We start from the raw sequence: 17,676 nt of genomic DNA on the forward strand, positions 1-17,676 counted from the left end.
CATAAATGTGTGTATATATGTATATGTGGGTGTATGTGTATATATATATATATATATATATATATATATATATATATATATATATATATATATATATATATATATATAATGACCCTAATTTATTCCATATTTAGATATTATCCATTCAGCTCTGACCTTCAGTATAAACTCCTTAATATAGTTATTTACTGTTGGGACATTTATTTACCCTTATTCTGCTCTGCTGTCAACTATAAGGCTATGTTTCCCAAAAGACTCTCAGCACAATCACCCTTAAATTGTAGAGTAGCAAGTTCCATGGGGTTAACTTCAGGGAATCGTGGCCAGTATAAATACAGCAGTTACAAGAAGCACTCCCATCTACAGTTTAAGATCATCCTGATGCTACAAAACTTTACAACTTTTAAAACTTTTGTGGAAACTGGCCTGGAATGGGCTGCTCTGTACTCTGATCACCCTTATTATCCTCCCGCATTTCACTGGAGTGTCACTACTACAAACAAAAAGGGGGTTGTGTTTAACACTATTCTAGTGATCGGGATCTTGCAGCACTCTGCAAAAGTGCCCTTGTGCACTGGCACGGCTTTTTAAGCATGGTCGCGTGCCTATGTAAAAAAGCCATAGTATCAGCACGAGGGTGGCGAACTGGAGTGGTTCCCCTTTCTGGTCTTAAACATAATCTAAACACTACATAAATGTATACATACAGTATGTATATACAGTATGTATATACTCAACTTTAAAAGTACCCCCCCCCCCTTTTTTCCCCACTAATGCAGTATGTATGGTGTACTTTTAATGTGCTCCCCCATATTGAGTATATACGTATGGTCACTTTGTCATGTAACACTTTTCCAATACAGTAAAAATGCAGTCGGCCATGCTAGCCTGTTTAATTAAAGAACTGAAAACATGAAGTTATGTTAATGTTGATGTTTGGCAAATTATTGAGAATTTGAGATTTGAGAACTTGACGATTTATGCTCTCCTTATGACTCTGTATATTAGGAGCTGCAGGTTGTTAACCGTGAATGCTAATCTGAGCAGCTTTTGATCTCGTTATTTTGAACAGCATCCCAAGTGTTTATTTAGGCGAAGGAATTGGGGACGAGGGAGAGGAAGTACAAGTAGCCTACTTTTGGGTTGTTTGGATAAAAAAGAAAGGAAAGGAGGCGCATGAAAGCGCTGACGTTGGCGAGAAGTTGTTTTGTTTCTGTTTTGTGGCTTTTTTTTGAATGAATGAATGAAAGCCTTGTTCCCCGGGGGAATGGGGGCAGCTTGTTGCGGGTCAGGTCATTCAGAATGAGTGTTCGCTGAGCTCTCTTTTCTGCTTTTCTTAATCTCTACTCAGTTCGTCTACCTGTAACCCTGGTATTATTTATGTTTTTATTTCTAGAAATGAAATGTACACTTTTCTCACTTTAATTTGCTACGTACAGTTGGAGGCAAACGTTTGGCGGAAACTCAGGGGAAACCCTGGTCAAACTGTGTGTATTGTTAATGTAAAGGTGATATTTACAGGCCATGTTGTTTTTAATGTGGTGATTTTCGTGAGCTTAACTTTGGGGAATCCTGAACGCTGCCAGAAATGAGCAAAACGCCTCATTTGATGGTATAGTCTTATGCCAAACCTTGGGCACCTTAAGTCAAGTGACCCGTTTAGCAGATGTTTTCATTATGAAGAAGTGAACAAATCCTCTAAAGGAAGCAAACCTAAATATGGAATTTAACATATCGGGGGAAAAACTTAGCATTTAAAATGCCATTACTTTTGAAATTGTTAAATTAAGCAAATAAAGAAGCTGCTTTAGAAGGTGCAGTCTCTGCAGAGGATGTGAAAATCAGCGATACTCATAATTTGACCAGGGATGCCCACACTTGAGCAAAAGTCTGAATTTGAGCAATATTTTCATACAGTTTTCTTCTTGCATTATTTAATACGTGAAATTTGTTATTCACTGGATTGCTGCTCGGATGTAAAGTGCTAACTATGATTAATTCCACTTGGTGGATTAAGTCCACTAAGCCAGAAAGCGCCTAGAACCTATATTGTGAGCTGTGAAAACTGCTCACGTATCGGCCTGAAGCTGAAATGTGAAGATTGAGGTCTAGAATGGACTCATGCAAACACGCAGTGATTGATAAGGATGTTCACAGCACTCCATATGACATATTTATTGGAATGAGGGCTAATATGCATATTACCGAACTCCGCAATGCAGATTCGTGTATGATCGGCTGGTTAACTTTGGTCTGGTCAGTTGTTAGAGTGAGAGTTTTTTTCTGCTGAATAAGAAGCAACATGTTTACTTGTCGGACTACCCTGCACTTCTCCAAAGATTGGAGTTAGGTTTCGGGTTCCTCTGGGGTTAATGAGGCTTATTAGAGGCCCTTGTGTTTCCTGGTACCAGCAGTGCTGATTAGAGCTGTTAACACATCTGACGATGTCGGCACCAGCAGATGAACTCTTACTGAGGCGGGTTAGGGTGGGTGGTTGGTTCTCAAACTCTGGATCATAATCCACTTAAATTTCATTTATTTTAATTAATCAATTTAATGAATTAATATGTAGGCTTGTCTAAAATAACACCAGTTGAAGAATGAGGTTAAAAAAAGGCTCCACTTCTCCATTGACTGTCAGTAAATGAGGAAATAACTCATCGGCTCAGTGTGTCTTGGCTAATCGGCCACGCTTCAGACATTGTTTGACAGACCTATTCGATATTTTCTATGACCGTGTTGATTGTGCTCATGCTTCATGCTATAATGAGTTTCTTGCTGTAATTATTAAGTATTCATTATTTTTTAAGCCACGCCATGTATTATTTTCCAGTATTGGTGAACCTCTCTGTAAGTTAGAACTGGTTTGTTTAAGTAAGCTTATGGAGTAAGTTCTGAGAAAATGTGCCCCTTGGTTTTGCAATTCCCACAATTCCTCAGCACTGTGCCGAGTTTCACATCCTCTTGCTGAAAAGGCCTCCCCACACTGACCACCCACAGGACAGCATTGCCAACTTGGCAATTTGGTCACAGGCTCAGGGCAGAATTTTCCTTTGTCACTCTAGAATATATATATATATATGTGTGTGTGTGTATATTTTTATTATTATTTTTTCCTCCCCTTCTTTCACAGAAACTTTGTCAGGTAACGGCCTTGTGCAGCACAACAAGCTAGTGCTGCACAGATCTGATGAGTTTCATGATATGATGATAAGCTCATAAAAATCAGTTTTACAGTGTCATTTCACAACTCTTCTTTGGTCTTCACCTTGTCTTCCTTTCTTCTTCCTCTCTGACGTCATCTTCCTCTCTTTTGTCTTCAACCCTGTCTTCTTCGGTCTCCTCCTACTTCTTCTTCTCTTGTCTTCCCCCTCTCTCTCCTTCTTTGGTCTCCTCCTCCTTCTCCTCCCTCTCTGTCTTGTTCTACTGTCTTCACCTTGTCTTCTTCTCTCTACTCCTTCTCCTCCTCCTCCTCCTCTCTCTCTGTCTTGTTCTACTGTCTTCACCTTGTCTTCTTCTCTCTACTCCTTCTCCTCCTCCTCCTCCTCCTCTCTGTCTTGTTCTACTGTCTTCACCTTGTCTTCTTCTCTCTACTCCTTCTCCTCCTCCTCCTCCTCCTCCTCCTCCTCCTCCTCCTCTCTCTGTCTTGTTCTACTGTCTTCACCTTGTCTTCTTCTCTCTACTCCTTCTCCTCCTCCTCCTCCTCCTCCTCCTCTCTCTCTGTCTTGTTCTACTGTCTTCACCTTGTCTTCTTCTCTCTACTCCTTCTCCTCCTCCTCCTCCTCCTCCTCCTCCTCTCTCTCTGTCTTGTTCTACTGTCTTCACCTTGTCTTCTTCTCTCTACTCCTTCTCCTCCTCCTCTCTCTCTGTCTTGTTCTACTGTCTTCACCTTGTCTTCTTCTCTCTACTCCTTCTCCTCCTCCTCTCTCTCTGTCTTGTTCTACTGTCTTCACCTTGTCTTCTTCTCTCTACTCCTTCTCCTTCTCCTCCTCCATCTGTCTTGTTTTACTGTCGTCACCTTGTCTTCCTCTCTCTACTCATTCTTCTCCTTCTCCTCCTCCTCCTCCTCCCTCTCTGTCTTGTTCTGTCTTCACCTTGTCTTCTCTCTACTCATTCTCCTCCTCAGTTACAGTGACCCTTGAAGTCATTTTAAGATTGTGTTTACCAAATAAATGAGGTGTCAGCTTTGCTAGCTATGTAAATGATTATTACTTTGGTCTGTTTCTGACCCCTCTGTCACAGTTGGGTCACTCTTCAGCAGGTCTGAGGGTTTCATCTAAGTGTGATGTCAGTGTTTTATGACTGGCAGGAGACACTTAGACTAATCCTAATTAAGAACCAACTAGACCATGTATCGTCTGCCTGCAGCGAGTACTGTACAAAACCATAATCTAAAGTTGGAAGGTTAAACTAAGATCTGAGACTTAAATAACATATGAGGTCTGTTGAAATGAACAAAAAGCACTTCCCTAATATAGAGTCAGATAAACAGTCAGAGACGCGTCTGCACATTTGAATAGATACATATCTTATTTACTGAATTTAATGGTTGGGGGGGGGGGGGGGGTAAATTCAGTAAATGAAAAGAAATCTTTAAAATGTGGCAAAAAAAGAAATTATACAGAGATTATACAAGCTCACAACAACACGTGAATTTCGAATGGTCTAACATGCTGCCAGGTGTTCATACAGCTGTGTTTAGTGAAGAGGTAAAGCCTGCAAGTGGGGAAAGGGTGTATTATATCCCTAGCGTTCAGCTCTTCAGCTCTGGAGCTGGCTGAAAGGCGGACGGACCTGCTGATCGGTCATCTGTTAGTCGTTAGGACGCATATGGTTCAGAATGGATGGGAGTTCCCTTCCAGGAACTGGCCAGAGGCCCATCCTGATGGTTTGCAGTGAGTGGGGAGGAAGAGGAGGGCGAGGAGGAGGACGAACAGTGCTGACATCCGGTTAGCTGTGCAAGACCTGAGGGAGGACAGCTGGTATGCCGCAGCTCAGCCCTGCAGATTAGGCCTCTGGATGGAGTGGTGTGTACATGCGGCTGGACAGGGAGGTTTCAAACTCCCACAGCAAAGGCAAGCGCTGATTCGTGGTCTTGTCGTTTGCTTATGTTGTCCAGCACATGTTTAAACAGGAATGTTTTGTTGCCAGTGGAATTTCCCTTTCGTAGGTTGCAAGTAGGATTCATTTGAAGTTCAGCTAGAGGAAGGCTGTAAGGTGAGCCTCACAGTGCATTAGTGTCAGAGTTGTTTCAGAGAAGCCATGCTAGTAAGAAACACACTGAGAGAAACACACTTTTATTTGGAAGGTAGGGTTCACACTGGCTAATGTGGCTGCCAATGTCTCCTTTATCTTATTTACTGACCCTTGACTTATCAACAAACGTTTGACCAAATCAGAGCTTTCGCCACCAACGATCTTCAGGTTTCTTGGCAACTATGTGATAGCAAGCTGCTGTTTCAGTATATGCAGGTGGAAATGGTCATAACTCTGACTATTAACTACCAAAGTTGATGCTGATTGACCAATGGTGCTTGAAATGCTCCACTGGGACTTCTGGCCTACTTCTCTTACATTTGATATTTACAACATTTGGCTGACACTATAATAATCCAGAGCAATTTATAATAATACAATTTTGCATCATGTTGCACAGGTAGTCTAATGCACTGTTGGGAGTCTTGCCCAGGGACTCCCAGAGCAGGACATTGCCCAGAACATTACACCTTATTGGTATAATGTGGTGAATATACCTGACTGGAGAATTGAACCCTAGGTTGCCATGGTCTAAGGCCATGTATCTCATATATTCACAACAGCATGAAACTGCATAATTGTGAATGTAACTGTTTAGACTGCATGTTTTTATTGAAATTATATTGTATTATTTTTTTCTGCTGCTTTCGGGTGGTCTTGAGGCTTGGATTCTTTCAAAGCGGTCTCAAGTGGCTTTCTAAAGAGAGGCTCAGATCTGGATTTCTGTAAAGCTGGCCTATAGCTGCTGCTGTTGTGTGAAAACCACAGCCAATGGCCAGGGAACATGCTTACTGATTGTGTGATGATATCTTCTGCCTGCTGCTAATGGTGTACAAAAGCATAATCGCTGGCAAAAAAGGGTCGAAAACCTAGACGTGAGACTCTGGTTATACTTGTTCGAACTGTCTGCTGAAAAATACACTTCCCTAATAAACAGTTGGATCTGCTTTGTGACGTGTGATGTTCCCACTCTACGAAAGCACTCTACGATTGAAGGTGGCTTGTTGCCCATTGTGCTACACCAACCCACCATTCTGCACTGATCCCTTAATTGTGGGGTCAGTGGTTGTAACGCATGGCCCACATTCTTGTTTTATTATTTTATTGTCATGCCGTATGGTTCCATGCAGACGGTTGGAGTGACGGCGCTACACTTAAGCATTAACCTCTTAATGCAGCAAGGCTTATTGCGCACTACAGATGCATTACTAAGTAACTGCAGGGCCAACTTCTGTACAAACTGGTGGGGCTATCCTTTATATTAGCGTTTCGGTGGACCATAGACTAAGGGGTTAACCATGTAAATTCCAGCTCTGAATATTACGAAGTGGTTGTGTCGATGTTGTTGTGCAGTAAGTTTTTAGTCTCTGTGGGTTTTCACAGGTGTTCAGTCAGCTGCTCAGAGAAGCTTTCATGCATGTTGTGGTCGCATTTAGAAGCCCTTCTTGAACTCCTGCTCTTTCCACGGTTGGTACGGAAGCACACATTAACTATGCTTGTATTCTATAAGCATTTATTAATCAATACAAACTGTGCAGCCCTACTGGAAAGTGTCCAGGTCAGTGAGAGCTGCGCTGGGCTGTGGAGCAGGTGTCTACAAACCATTTGTTAGGATACTATATGTCCACCTATTTAGCCTACCACCAGTTTAGCCCTCCTCGGTCTAAGAGCTATAATACAGAATAACCAATCAGAACAGAGCTCATTCGTGTTATAGCCGTCTTAAAAACAATCTGCATATATTTCTAAAGGGTAAAGAGGAGTTGTTGGGGCATTTTTGCACCTGAAAAAAAAAAATACAAATATAAAATACAAGAGAATGTGGAATGTGGGCCCTTTTGAATGGTTCTTGTCCTGGTAAAAAGGGTCTTTTTCTTATAAATAAACGCACATTAGCCCCACAAATGAATCTGCGACCATAAGTCAAAGAGTAGACCTTTGTTGTTGTTTTTTTGGCTCCGAGTGCAGCTAAACCAGAGGAAGTAACAGCATGGAGCCCCAAAGAAAGCAACATTCTCAAGGAAATAAACGCTGCACTGCAGGGCGAAGTTTATTAGTTTAAATAGAACCTCAAATTCCAGGTGATGTAATGCAGTCTCTGGGATCAGCCCTTCTTCTTGACTGAGGTCCATCACTGATCCTAGCCAGTCACAAAGGGTGTGTTCCCCAAAAAAACAAAAAAACGGGTGTAACGAGTCACTCGATTTGATTAATGAAACCCGATTGAGTGTTTTCATGATTAACAAGGTTAGAATGAAGAAAAATAAGACTGTTGTTGCGTAATCTGCTTATGAGAGCAGAGCTAGGATGCAGGAGGCTGCATGGAGCATGACGTGCAGGCTGGACTATGCTGGTGATGCACGTTGCCATTTTGCATTTCATTATTTTAATGCATTGTTGCACCTTTGCAGACTAGCACTTCTCAGGTCAGTGGAGCAGACATCCCTAAGGGGAAATTCTGCTGATATATGTTTTGTTTCAGTTTTGAGTTTTTGAGTCAGATTTCTTAGCAGTGGTGGTGAATAGAACCTGGATGTCTGAGAGTTAAGTCCCTCTGAAAAGCTGCTCTACAAAGTGGTTACGTCTAATTCTCATGAATATGCTGCCTGATGCCGGAGACACTGATGTAACATAGTTTTGAGAAGATGTAAACCTGAAATATGTTTTAGAAAATGTTTTTAAAAATAATGGTGGAGGAGCAAGTGCAGGGCCTATAGATCCCATATAGTTCTTATTTTATCAGATTTTTATTCATCCTATTTTATCAACCTGTAAAACTCTGCTGTGTCGGTTCACTGCTGGGTTTAGATAGCAAATAAAATGGCTATGTTTGTGTTGTAGTAATGGAGACCCTTGGTTTCAACCTCCACCACTACTGCAAAGTAATGTTCCTGTAAAAGTAATGTAATTATGGGAACAAAAAACTGTAATATGAGTTTGAGTATTCTGTTTACTTTCCTCCACATGTGCCCCCTAGATTATAGGACAGTTAGGTCACGAATGCCTCAGTTTTGGCCAGTAAATGTGTTTATGGGCTCGTCATTGAAGATATGTGTCTGCAGGCTCAGGGAGGAACAAGCTAAATCCGTTGGTCTGAATACTCCAGTTGTGCAACATCCCATCTCCAAAACTCCAGTTGGTGGGATTTGTAGGAGTGCTGTTATTCCAACACGGCAGAGCTAAAAACAATAGTACACTTTTGTCTGTCCCTTGTCCATTTTAATCAACTGATTGACTGGTTTTACAAGAGGAAAATTGGAGAGTGGTGTGGTTGCAGCAATAACTGGCTTCAGCAATGCATGTGACTATTACAAGGCCTAGAAAAAAATGGTAAGTGAGGTTAGCAGAGAGCGTGGACCTTGTGGCGTTGAACATTAAACAAATTAAAATTAAACTAATAATAATAATAATATGATTCATCACTGACCCCAGATGCAGCTCATCAGGCGAGACATGGTTGATACCCGAAGATACCTGAAGCTAGGCTACGTTTTCCAGCCCAGTCGTTGTGCTCATACCAGCCTGTGCTTTTTCTAGTGCTTTCCCCCGTTTAGGGGACCCCAGTAAGGATGAACTTAAAGCTGAACTCAGAGGGAGCCTCTTAACCTCATTGTATTATTGTTCTCACAGTTCTTTGTGAAGTTAGTAGCATGGGGCTGCAAAAGCCTCAGCATGTTCATCTTTTAAAGGCTGTGTGCTTCTTCAGCATGTGCTATCTGACTTTCCCCACCTACTCGATTACAAATACCACCGTCGCCATCACCACCACTACTCCCCTCACCACCACATCCTCAGCCAGATCATCCCTTCCCCGAAGAGAAGAAAAGAAAAGAAACCCACATGTCTTTTTGTTTTTTGTTTTTTTTTTCGTGACCCCAACCTGTAGCTTACTGTGTGGATCAGACTGCCTAGCATGTGTTACCTTTGCAGCTACTTCTTAGCTTTTATACACTGAAACAAACTTCAGCATTGGATAGAACACTCCTCAGCTGCTATTTCTTGAGAAATGGTCTAGTTCATAATATCGAATAAGATTTGCACACAATTAAAGCTCTGAAATGGGTGAGAAATTTTCTTGAAAGAGTGTATAGAGGGAATAGAGCTGCCATTAAGGTGTAGGTGCACGTAACCAAGTGTTGGAGAAGAAATGATGGCGAATCTTTGGTCCAGGGAGCTTCTCTGTTCTCAGCATGCAACAAGCTAATGGCTTCTGAATTGTGTGAACGATACATAGGGTTGTACCTGACCTGAATCGACTCAGATTTAGATGTTCGATATGAAAATTCAGCAGTTTGTTCCTGTTTTGCATATATACGACATATCTGGCAATCTAAAAATCCAGAGACAAGATTTGAAATGCCTCGTCTTTTGTTTCACTTGGAGTTAACCTTGTAAACTGACTTCTTTCCTGCATTCTGTGTACAGTTTCATCTCCCCAGAGGACTGCAGAACGGCCACCTAGCTATGCAACGTACCTGTTTTAGGTGGTTGCCTTGATTGGTGAATTCTAGCGTACAGAGCTTGAGCTTAACTTTGTTACGGAAGTCCTACACTGAGTTTGAAAAAACCCCCTACCTTTGGTGACTTCTAGGACATGATCAAGGATGACCTAGTTTACCAACCACTGTACCACTGCTTCTCTGATCATTTAACCAACCGGCACATGTTGACATGGATTCTTTTTTTTTTTTAGTAAACGCCAGCTAGGCCAGCTTAAATAGAACAAATATATATATATATATATATATATATATATATATATATATATATATGTGTGTGTATAATATTAAATATGAGATACCTCTGAGTTGAGGTACAGTGAAACTAGACTGCAAAACAGATGAGTTGTACTGGGCTACGATTGTAAAGTTAGCTGAGGTTACCTTACCTTGGCATTTGCTTGTTTGCCAAAAGACTGCCTGCTTTTCTGGCTGCTATGTAAATTTCCATTCACATGTGATCTACTCTGACTTTCTATAGCCTCGATATGGCTCTAACTTGGTGTAGTACTGTCAAAATGCCAGGTGGCTTACTGAGGAAGGCTGCCAACGCCGGCGTTTGTGCCTCTGTTACTAACAGTGGTTTTGACCGATCTAACTTAACTTAACGTTAGCCAGTTTAGTCTACCTTTTCTCTTTTCGTTCCTAGCCCTGTCTTTATACTGGTCGGGTGCACAGAGATGGGAAGACTAGGTAAACTTCCGGTAGCAGTCATTCTTAAATCAATTGGGATTTCTGAACCACATAGCTCATACACTGTTTAGAATTCCACTGTGAAATGTTCTCCCTGCCCATGGAATCCAAACGTGCTGTTTCTGGCATCACTCAAAGAACACCCATTTGAAACACCTTTGTTTTTAGGATACACGTGTTGGATGTTTTGGTCATGGTGTTGCAGTATGTGTTTTTACTTCCCCTGTTAGTCTGTGGTTATCGCAGGCCTGAATGTTACTGGGAGAGTGGTGTATGTGCTGGAATTTGGCTTCCGGTGTAAGTTCTTGAGCAATTTGTAATCTTGCACAGAGCAGTCCAGTGTTGCCGCAGCTTAAAGACGTGCTTCATCACTGTGTCTGCTGTATCACTCGGTCCAGGGAGCTTCTCTGTTCTCAGCATGCAACAAGCTAATGGCTTCTGAATTGTGTGAACGATACATAGGGTTGTACCTGACCTGAATCGACTCAGATTTAGATGTTCGATATGAAAATTCAGCAGTTTGTTCCTGTTTTGCATATATACGACATATCTGGCAATCTAAAAATCCAGAGACAAGATTTGAAATGCCTCGTCTTTTGTTTCACTTGGAGTTAACCTTGTAAACTGACTTCTTTCCTGCATTCTGTGTACAGTTTCATCTCCCCAGAGGACTGCAGAACGGCCACCTAGCTATGCAACGTACCCGTTTTAGGTGGTTGCCTTGATTGGTGAATTCTAGCGTACAGAGCTTGAGCTTAACTTTGTTACGGAAGTCCTACACTGAGTTTGAAAAAACCCCCTACCTTAGGTGACTTCTAGGACATGATCAAGGATGTCCTAGTTTACCAACCACTGTACCACTGCTTCTCTGATCATTTAACCAACCGGCACATGTTGACATGGATTCTTTTTTTTTTTTTAGTAAACGCCAGCTAGGCCAGCTTAAATAGAACAAATATATATATATATATATATATATATATATATATATATATATATATATATATATATATATATGTGTGTGTATAATATTAAATATGAGATACCTCGGAGTTGAGGTACAGTGAAACTAGACTGCAAAACAGATGAGTTGTACTGGGCTACGATTGTAAAGTTAGCTGAGGTTACCTTACCTTGGCATTTGCTTGTTTGCCAAAAGACTGCCTGCTTTTCTGGCTGCTATGTAAATTTCCATTCACATGTGATCTACTCTGACTTTCTATAGCCTCGATATGGCTCTAACTTGGTGTAGTACTGTCAAAATGCCGGGTGGCTTACTGAGGAAGGCTGCCAACGCCGGCGTTTGTGCCTCTGTTACTAACAGTGGTTTTGACCGATCTAACTTAACTTAACTTTATACTGGTCGGGTGCACAGAGATGGGAAGACTAGGTAAACTTCCGGTAGCAGTCATTCTTAAATCAATTGGGATTTCTGAACCACATAGCTCATACACTGTTTAGAATTCCACTGTGAAATGTTCTCCCTGCCCATGGAATCCAAACGTGCTGTTTCTGGCATCACTCAAAGAACACCCATTTGAAACACCTTTGTTTTTAGGAAACACGTGTTGGATGTTTTGGTCATGGTGTTGCAGTATGTGTTTTTACTTCCCCTGTTAGTCTGTGGTTATCGCAGGCCTGAATGTTACTGGGAGAGTGGTGTATGTGCTGGAATTTGGCTTCCGGTGTAAGTTCTTGAGCAATTTGTAATCTTGCACAGAGCAGTCCAGTGTTGCCACAGCTTAGACGTGCTTCATCACTGTGTCTGCTGTATCACTCGGAGGCACCTGCCCCCCGTTTTCCTTTCCAAGTGTGTTTGTGAGGAAACGGAAGGAAAGCTAGATATCTGTGCTAATGCAGCTGAGGTTAGGTTAGAAAGACAGTGTTTCTTTATGGTCTCATGCTTCACCTTGTGACCCAGCGGCCTTTTGAGTGGCTTACTTCTTAAGCCCTGATTGGAGTGGATTAAATGTTAATTTTCACCGGTGCTTCACTGTGATTTTATTTACGTCCGGAACGGCCAGCTGACTGGAAGAATCTTGTGTTACGATATGTATCATGATACAGAGGTGCCTCTTTAACCATTTGTGAACCTGATCATGCAATGCAAATATTCAGGTACTAATCTGGGCTGTCCTGTGGTGGTGGTGATATTGTCGTCCAGATATGAGATATGAGTTTTATCACTGAGAAGCCGTGTGGAGACTTTTATTAAAGATCTCTCCCTGATTGAGGGAGAAATGTCTCATAGCTGCAGTGCAAAACCAAAGAAGCAGACATCGCACATTACGTATACCTTGTAGTGTAGAACCACTACACTACAGGCTTACCAGAGAAACCAGGGCCATTGGAGCGCCTTAACTCGCAGAGGTCAGTGGAGATATCTCCATGCTGTGAGCTGTGCCTGATCCAGGCCTCGAAACACAGGCTGAGCCACACACCACCAGCCTTTCTTTACTAGTTATTTAATAAATTGGCAAAACTATAGGATATAAATTGTGTTGTGGGTTTTTTTTTTTTCTTGTCCTAAATGAACAGTAATTGTGCATTTATGTGGGTTGCTTAGTAGTTTAATCTCTCTCTATGTCTGTCTCTTGCTTCTGGCTTTTGGCTTTAGTTTTTTTTTTTTTTTTTTTTTACAGTAGTGTGGTGTTTGGGCATGGCTGCTGTATTCATCTGCACTTTCCCCAAAACCCTCTAAACCACAACCATGCCAAGACATGCACATATGAGTATTCATGTGCACATACAGTCAGTCAGGGTTCCTGTTTTCTGAAGACGTGCCTGAACACATCAGTCTCTTGCTGTCTGTGGTTTGATTTCAGGCACCTGAATAAAAACGGGGCTGTTGGACTAGCAGAGCAGAACGTAAAGCGGGCCGAAGCTTCCTAAGGCAGACTTTAGAAAGTGAAACAACCAAACATTTAGACCAGATATGCATGCTTACATTCACACTTCTACTCAACTAAGTGGGTATGAGGTGTCCTTTTGAGGACTGAAATCACTATGTGGGGATTTGTATTTCAATGTGGGAGGATGCAGAAAACATACAGGCCAATCCATGACCTTGCACTGTAACAGAACTGTAAGATGTGAGCGTTTTATTGGTATTTGTGAGTCAGTAAGTGCATTATGCTCTTAAAGCCAGTAACAGCAGTACCGTCACCCCAAAAAAACAAAAGCTCACAGCCCTCCATTCATTTCAGTTGAAGTCTCGCATGTTAAAGCAGTTTTATGACAATTGGCTTTTTCCTTTTGCTCCTGGGCTCCCCCTACAGTGGTGGAGTATAATTCACTTTTATTCCACTGCCATAAATACAAATCACACCTGGATCCATGGACAGCTATACAGATGTTGACAAGCTGGTGTGACAATCTCATGGACTGATACGGTAATTTTCAGGGATTTTACACACACATGATTTCGAGCACAAAACTTTCCACAGCAATGACCGGGACGCCCTCCTGCCTGTTACAAGCTAGAGGAGAATCAGTGATTTTTGAGTGAAGCTGTTCTTTAAGGTTACCAAAGTTGCATACCGTTCCTCTAACTCTTGCAAATACTGGTCTGAAGATTAATAAGTCCATAATAAGCCTCCACTCCAAAATGGAACATGTCCTGTTTGATGTTTATCCATGATCATCATATGCCATCACTATTCTGATCCTTTTGACAGGTCGAATAAGAAGTATGTGCAGTTTTCTCCTAATCATGCTGAATGTAGGTGCTGGAGAAGCCCAAAACTATTCCCCAACCAGTTCTTTAACTAATATAGATCTATTATTTATTATTATTATTATTATTATTATTATTGGGGCTGAAAAAAATATTCTATTTAAAAAGCTGTGCAAATTCTATAGTGACCTCCTCCTAAACCACCTTTAAGCCATCTTACCCCTTTTTCATGTGCAGTAATCATTCATTATTGCCAAAATACAGCAGTAGGGAGAGACGCAGTGTACTTTTAGGTTCTCAGTTAGGTACACATGGTTACTCAGTCGAGTTGAAAAACGCTGCTTGTATTGGACCATATGTTATTCAGCATGATGCTGGAAGCTGACGCATGCTGCTGTTTTCTTTGACTGATGTAACTCTGTTTACTGGGCTGCCAGAAAAGATGATGAGCTGCAGCTTGTCAGAACGCTGTCGTCAGTGTGTTAACCGCAACCTGCAAGAGCGAACAGATCACACTTTTTTTTTTTTTTTTTTTTTTTTTTTTTTTGTTTGTTTCCGTCTCCGTATGTTTAAAGCTGTTGTTAGAGATCCAGCACTGCTTAAAGTAGATGAGATCAGATAGGGATACCCCCCCCCCCCCCTTTCAATTATTGTGTTGCTCATTTGGCCTTGTTACTATGTTTTGTTTACTATGTAATTTTAATTCATTTAATTTTTCGTTTTTAAAGTTATTTTGATGCTCATATGATCTTATGTATGCATATTTTTTTTATCTTGTTGGCTTTTAAAACCTCTGTGAAGCTGCATTTATGTATGAAAGGGGCTGTAAAAAAGTTCATTATATGTTTGATTTATGCTTTTAAAGCTTCAAGGAGGGGGTTACTACAAAAATGATACAAATAACATGTATATGAGGGAGAGAGGGAAACAGAGTTCACACTAGTCAAGTGTGAACTGAATGATTTGTATAATGACCCCAAGCTGTTTATCAATGAAAACGATCTTTGTTCCTCATCCTGTAACGTGCCTGTAGTGTTCTGAGCCCCGTGACAGGTTTCCGATGCACCCTACGATCACACAAAATGCATATAGTAGTTAGTAGGCAATTTCTTCTGTGTACTCTGTATCTGGACATTTCTCAACTCCCCTTTGTCCCTGGCAGATTTGGGGTTAAACGTTTCAGTGAGCTGCTTCTGCAGGTGTTTATATATAATGCAGAACCTGATGGTTGTAAAAAATGAATGAACTGTGGCACCTGTCAGAGTGATTTAGATCAGTTTCTGTCTGTGGTAAACAAACTGGACTGGAGGAAAACCTTACCAGGCCTGGAGGGGTGCGTGCATGCATCCGTCTGCGTCTGCGCCTGCGTGTGTGTGTGTGTGTGTGTGTGTGTGTGTGTGTGTGTGTGTGTGTGTGTGTGTGTGTGTGTTTGCTCTAAAAAGCTTTCCTGGATTTGAACACGGTCATATTGGTCCACTGCCACTGGGAGCCAGTTCTGATAAAATGGCAAACGTCCACTGGTTCAGGTGTACTTGTGCAGGACATAATTTGAAGTGATGGTTCAGCCTGCTTACCCCAAATATAGTCAGTTTGTGTGTGTGTTTGTGTGCGTGTGTGAGACCTTTTTCCTCTGTAGCTTTGCAGTGGCGCTATTAGACTACTGTGGTTTCTTACACTGTATGACATGCTGTTGTCTATAGGCATTGACAGCATAGACATTGCATGGCTAAAACTAGCAGCGGTTGTCTGAAGGCTGAATAGTTTATAGACAGCACCGTGAGACCCACAGTGTCAAAAACCACATAAGCAAGTCTATTAGAGTTTACTGAGCTCGACTCTGCTTGCAGCGAGTATGTGGTCTTTTAAGGCATGATGCTATAAGCTGATTGCCTGCATTTGAGAAGGTTGGTTGAGAATGTAGGCTGAGATTCAGCTGAACTCTGTTCACCTTACAGTGGAAAGTGGAGAGATCTCTGTGCTGTGACCTGTGGCCCAGTCCTGGCCTCTAAAGACAGGCTGATCCCTACAACACCAGCCTTTGTACAGGGAAACAAGTGCTAAAGGGTAACGAACGCTTCTAGCCAGCAGTTAAACCACATAAGCCACACAGTTATCTTTGCAAAACGTTCTGAGCTCAACTTTCACACACAAATTTGCATCCACAACCAAACTGCTGCTGCTCTCGCTGAGCTGACCTGAGCTCTAGCTGTGGAAATGCTGATGTCTGCTCCGTCTAAGCAAGACCGTTTCTTCTCACTGGCTTTAAATAAGAAAAAGGGAAGACCGCACACTGTCCGGTGACCGTTTTATCATCTTTCAGTGATTGTACCATTTCATTAGTTCAGTTAGTTGGCCAACTTGCTGAGAGAAGCGGACACGCAGCTTGCCTACTGTCCCAAGAATGGCAGTTTTCTAGCCTATACAGTTTTCTATTAGAATTAAGTGTGTAGCACTGCGTTGTGGTGTGCATATCATTAGCCGACTCTGCTACGTCAAATCACTACGTTAATTCCTCAGCCGAGCAGAGCAGGGCCTATGTTGACGTATATAACCCCACTCTGCGGTGCTGTACCATGGTAAATATGTAATAATAGGGCATAATTATGTTCATTATTATGTGTATGGTTGGCAAGTTGGCTAGTCTTGGCATGTTAACAGCACCACAAAGGAGAACTTTTTGGTGGCAGGTTTCTGGTGTGAAAACGGTTTAAGGTTGAGAAGCAGCGGTCGTCTTGTTGGTAAAAGGTCTGAAGGGCTCTGGCCGTAAATTCTTGTGTTGTCATTGCAGACAGTCCAGGCCGACCCGTCGGCCTTTTCAATCCTCCTGATGTTCGGAACTCCACCACGCTTCTGCTGAGCGAGGACGAGGAGACGCTGTTTGTCGGCGCGAGGGACGCTCTTCTCTCAGTCAATGTCAGTCGGAGTGGAGGCCTGATCCTCAATCGCAAGGTGGGTGCGAGTAGACCGTTGCTTTGTCGGTTTTCTTCTATTGCTTGGGATTCGGACAGTTTTAGTATTTGAACATCTGCTGTTTTTATTTATTTATTTTTTGTTAGACATTTGTCAGTTTCGTTTGAGAGACTGCATTTTTACACTGTTTAAATCTTGACGCTGGTGCGATTTAGATTCTCTGTGATCGCACACAGAGCAAAACTATGGGTGGGTAGGTTAGTCCTCCCTCACCCCCAGTCACTCAGCTCAATGCCAGCTCAACCAGCTAGGGCGTCTTGGAGTTGACCAATTTCGTAGTTAGTGTTCTTCTCCAAGCATGCTGAGCTCCAGTGAGGTTGCATTACCAGAAATTTAAGAAGAAGTCTTGGAGAAGGTAAAGCCTTTTTAACAAGTTTAGAATAGTGCACAGTTTTTGTTTCATTATTCAGACATGCAAACTTGCCATTTTGAATAATGTGTACAGTATTTTTAGTTTTTTCGTTTTGGGCCGGGGGCGGGAACTTCTCTTCCCCCAAAACAGCACTAGATCATGATTATTTGCCCAACCCGCAGATGTAGTGTTTAATGTTTATTAAATAATCAGAATAATTTTCTTAATTT

The 17,676-nt window shown here is 41.9% G+C and overlaps 1 protein-coding gene across 2 annotated transcripts in view; it reads left to right on the forward strand.

Moving 5' to 3' along the window:
- The window catches only part of sema4ab (sema domain, immunoglobulin domain (Ig), transmembrane domain (TM) and short cytoplasmic domain, (semaphorin) 4Ab), a 56,303-nt gene that overhangs the window by 19,898 nt on the left and 18,729 nt on the right, over positions 1–17,676 (forward strand). For both annotated transcript variants that reach the window (XM_072675638.1, XM_072675639.1), the window contains exon 3: positions 16,913–17,073. In XM_072675638.1, coding sequence (XP_072531739.1) covers positions 16,913–17,073 — 161 coding nt within the window. The remainder of the gene's footprint in view (positions 1–16,912; positions 17,074–17,676) is intronic.

Source organism: Salminus brasiliensis, chromosome 3 (assembly GCF_030463535.1).
Source record: "Salminus brasiliensis chromosome 3, fSalBra1.hap2, whole genome shotgun sequence".
NCBI classification, from domain to species: Eukaryota; Metazoa; Chordata; class Actinopteri; order Characiformes; family Bryconidae; genus Salminus; species Salminus brasiliensis.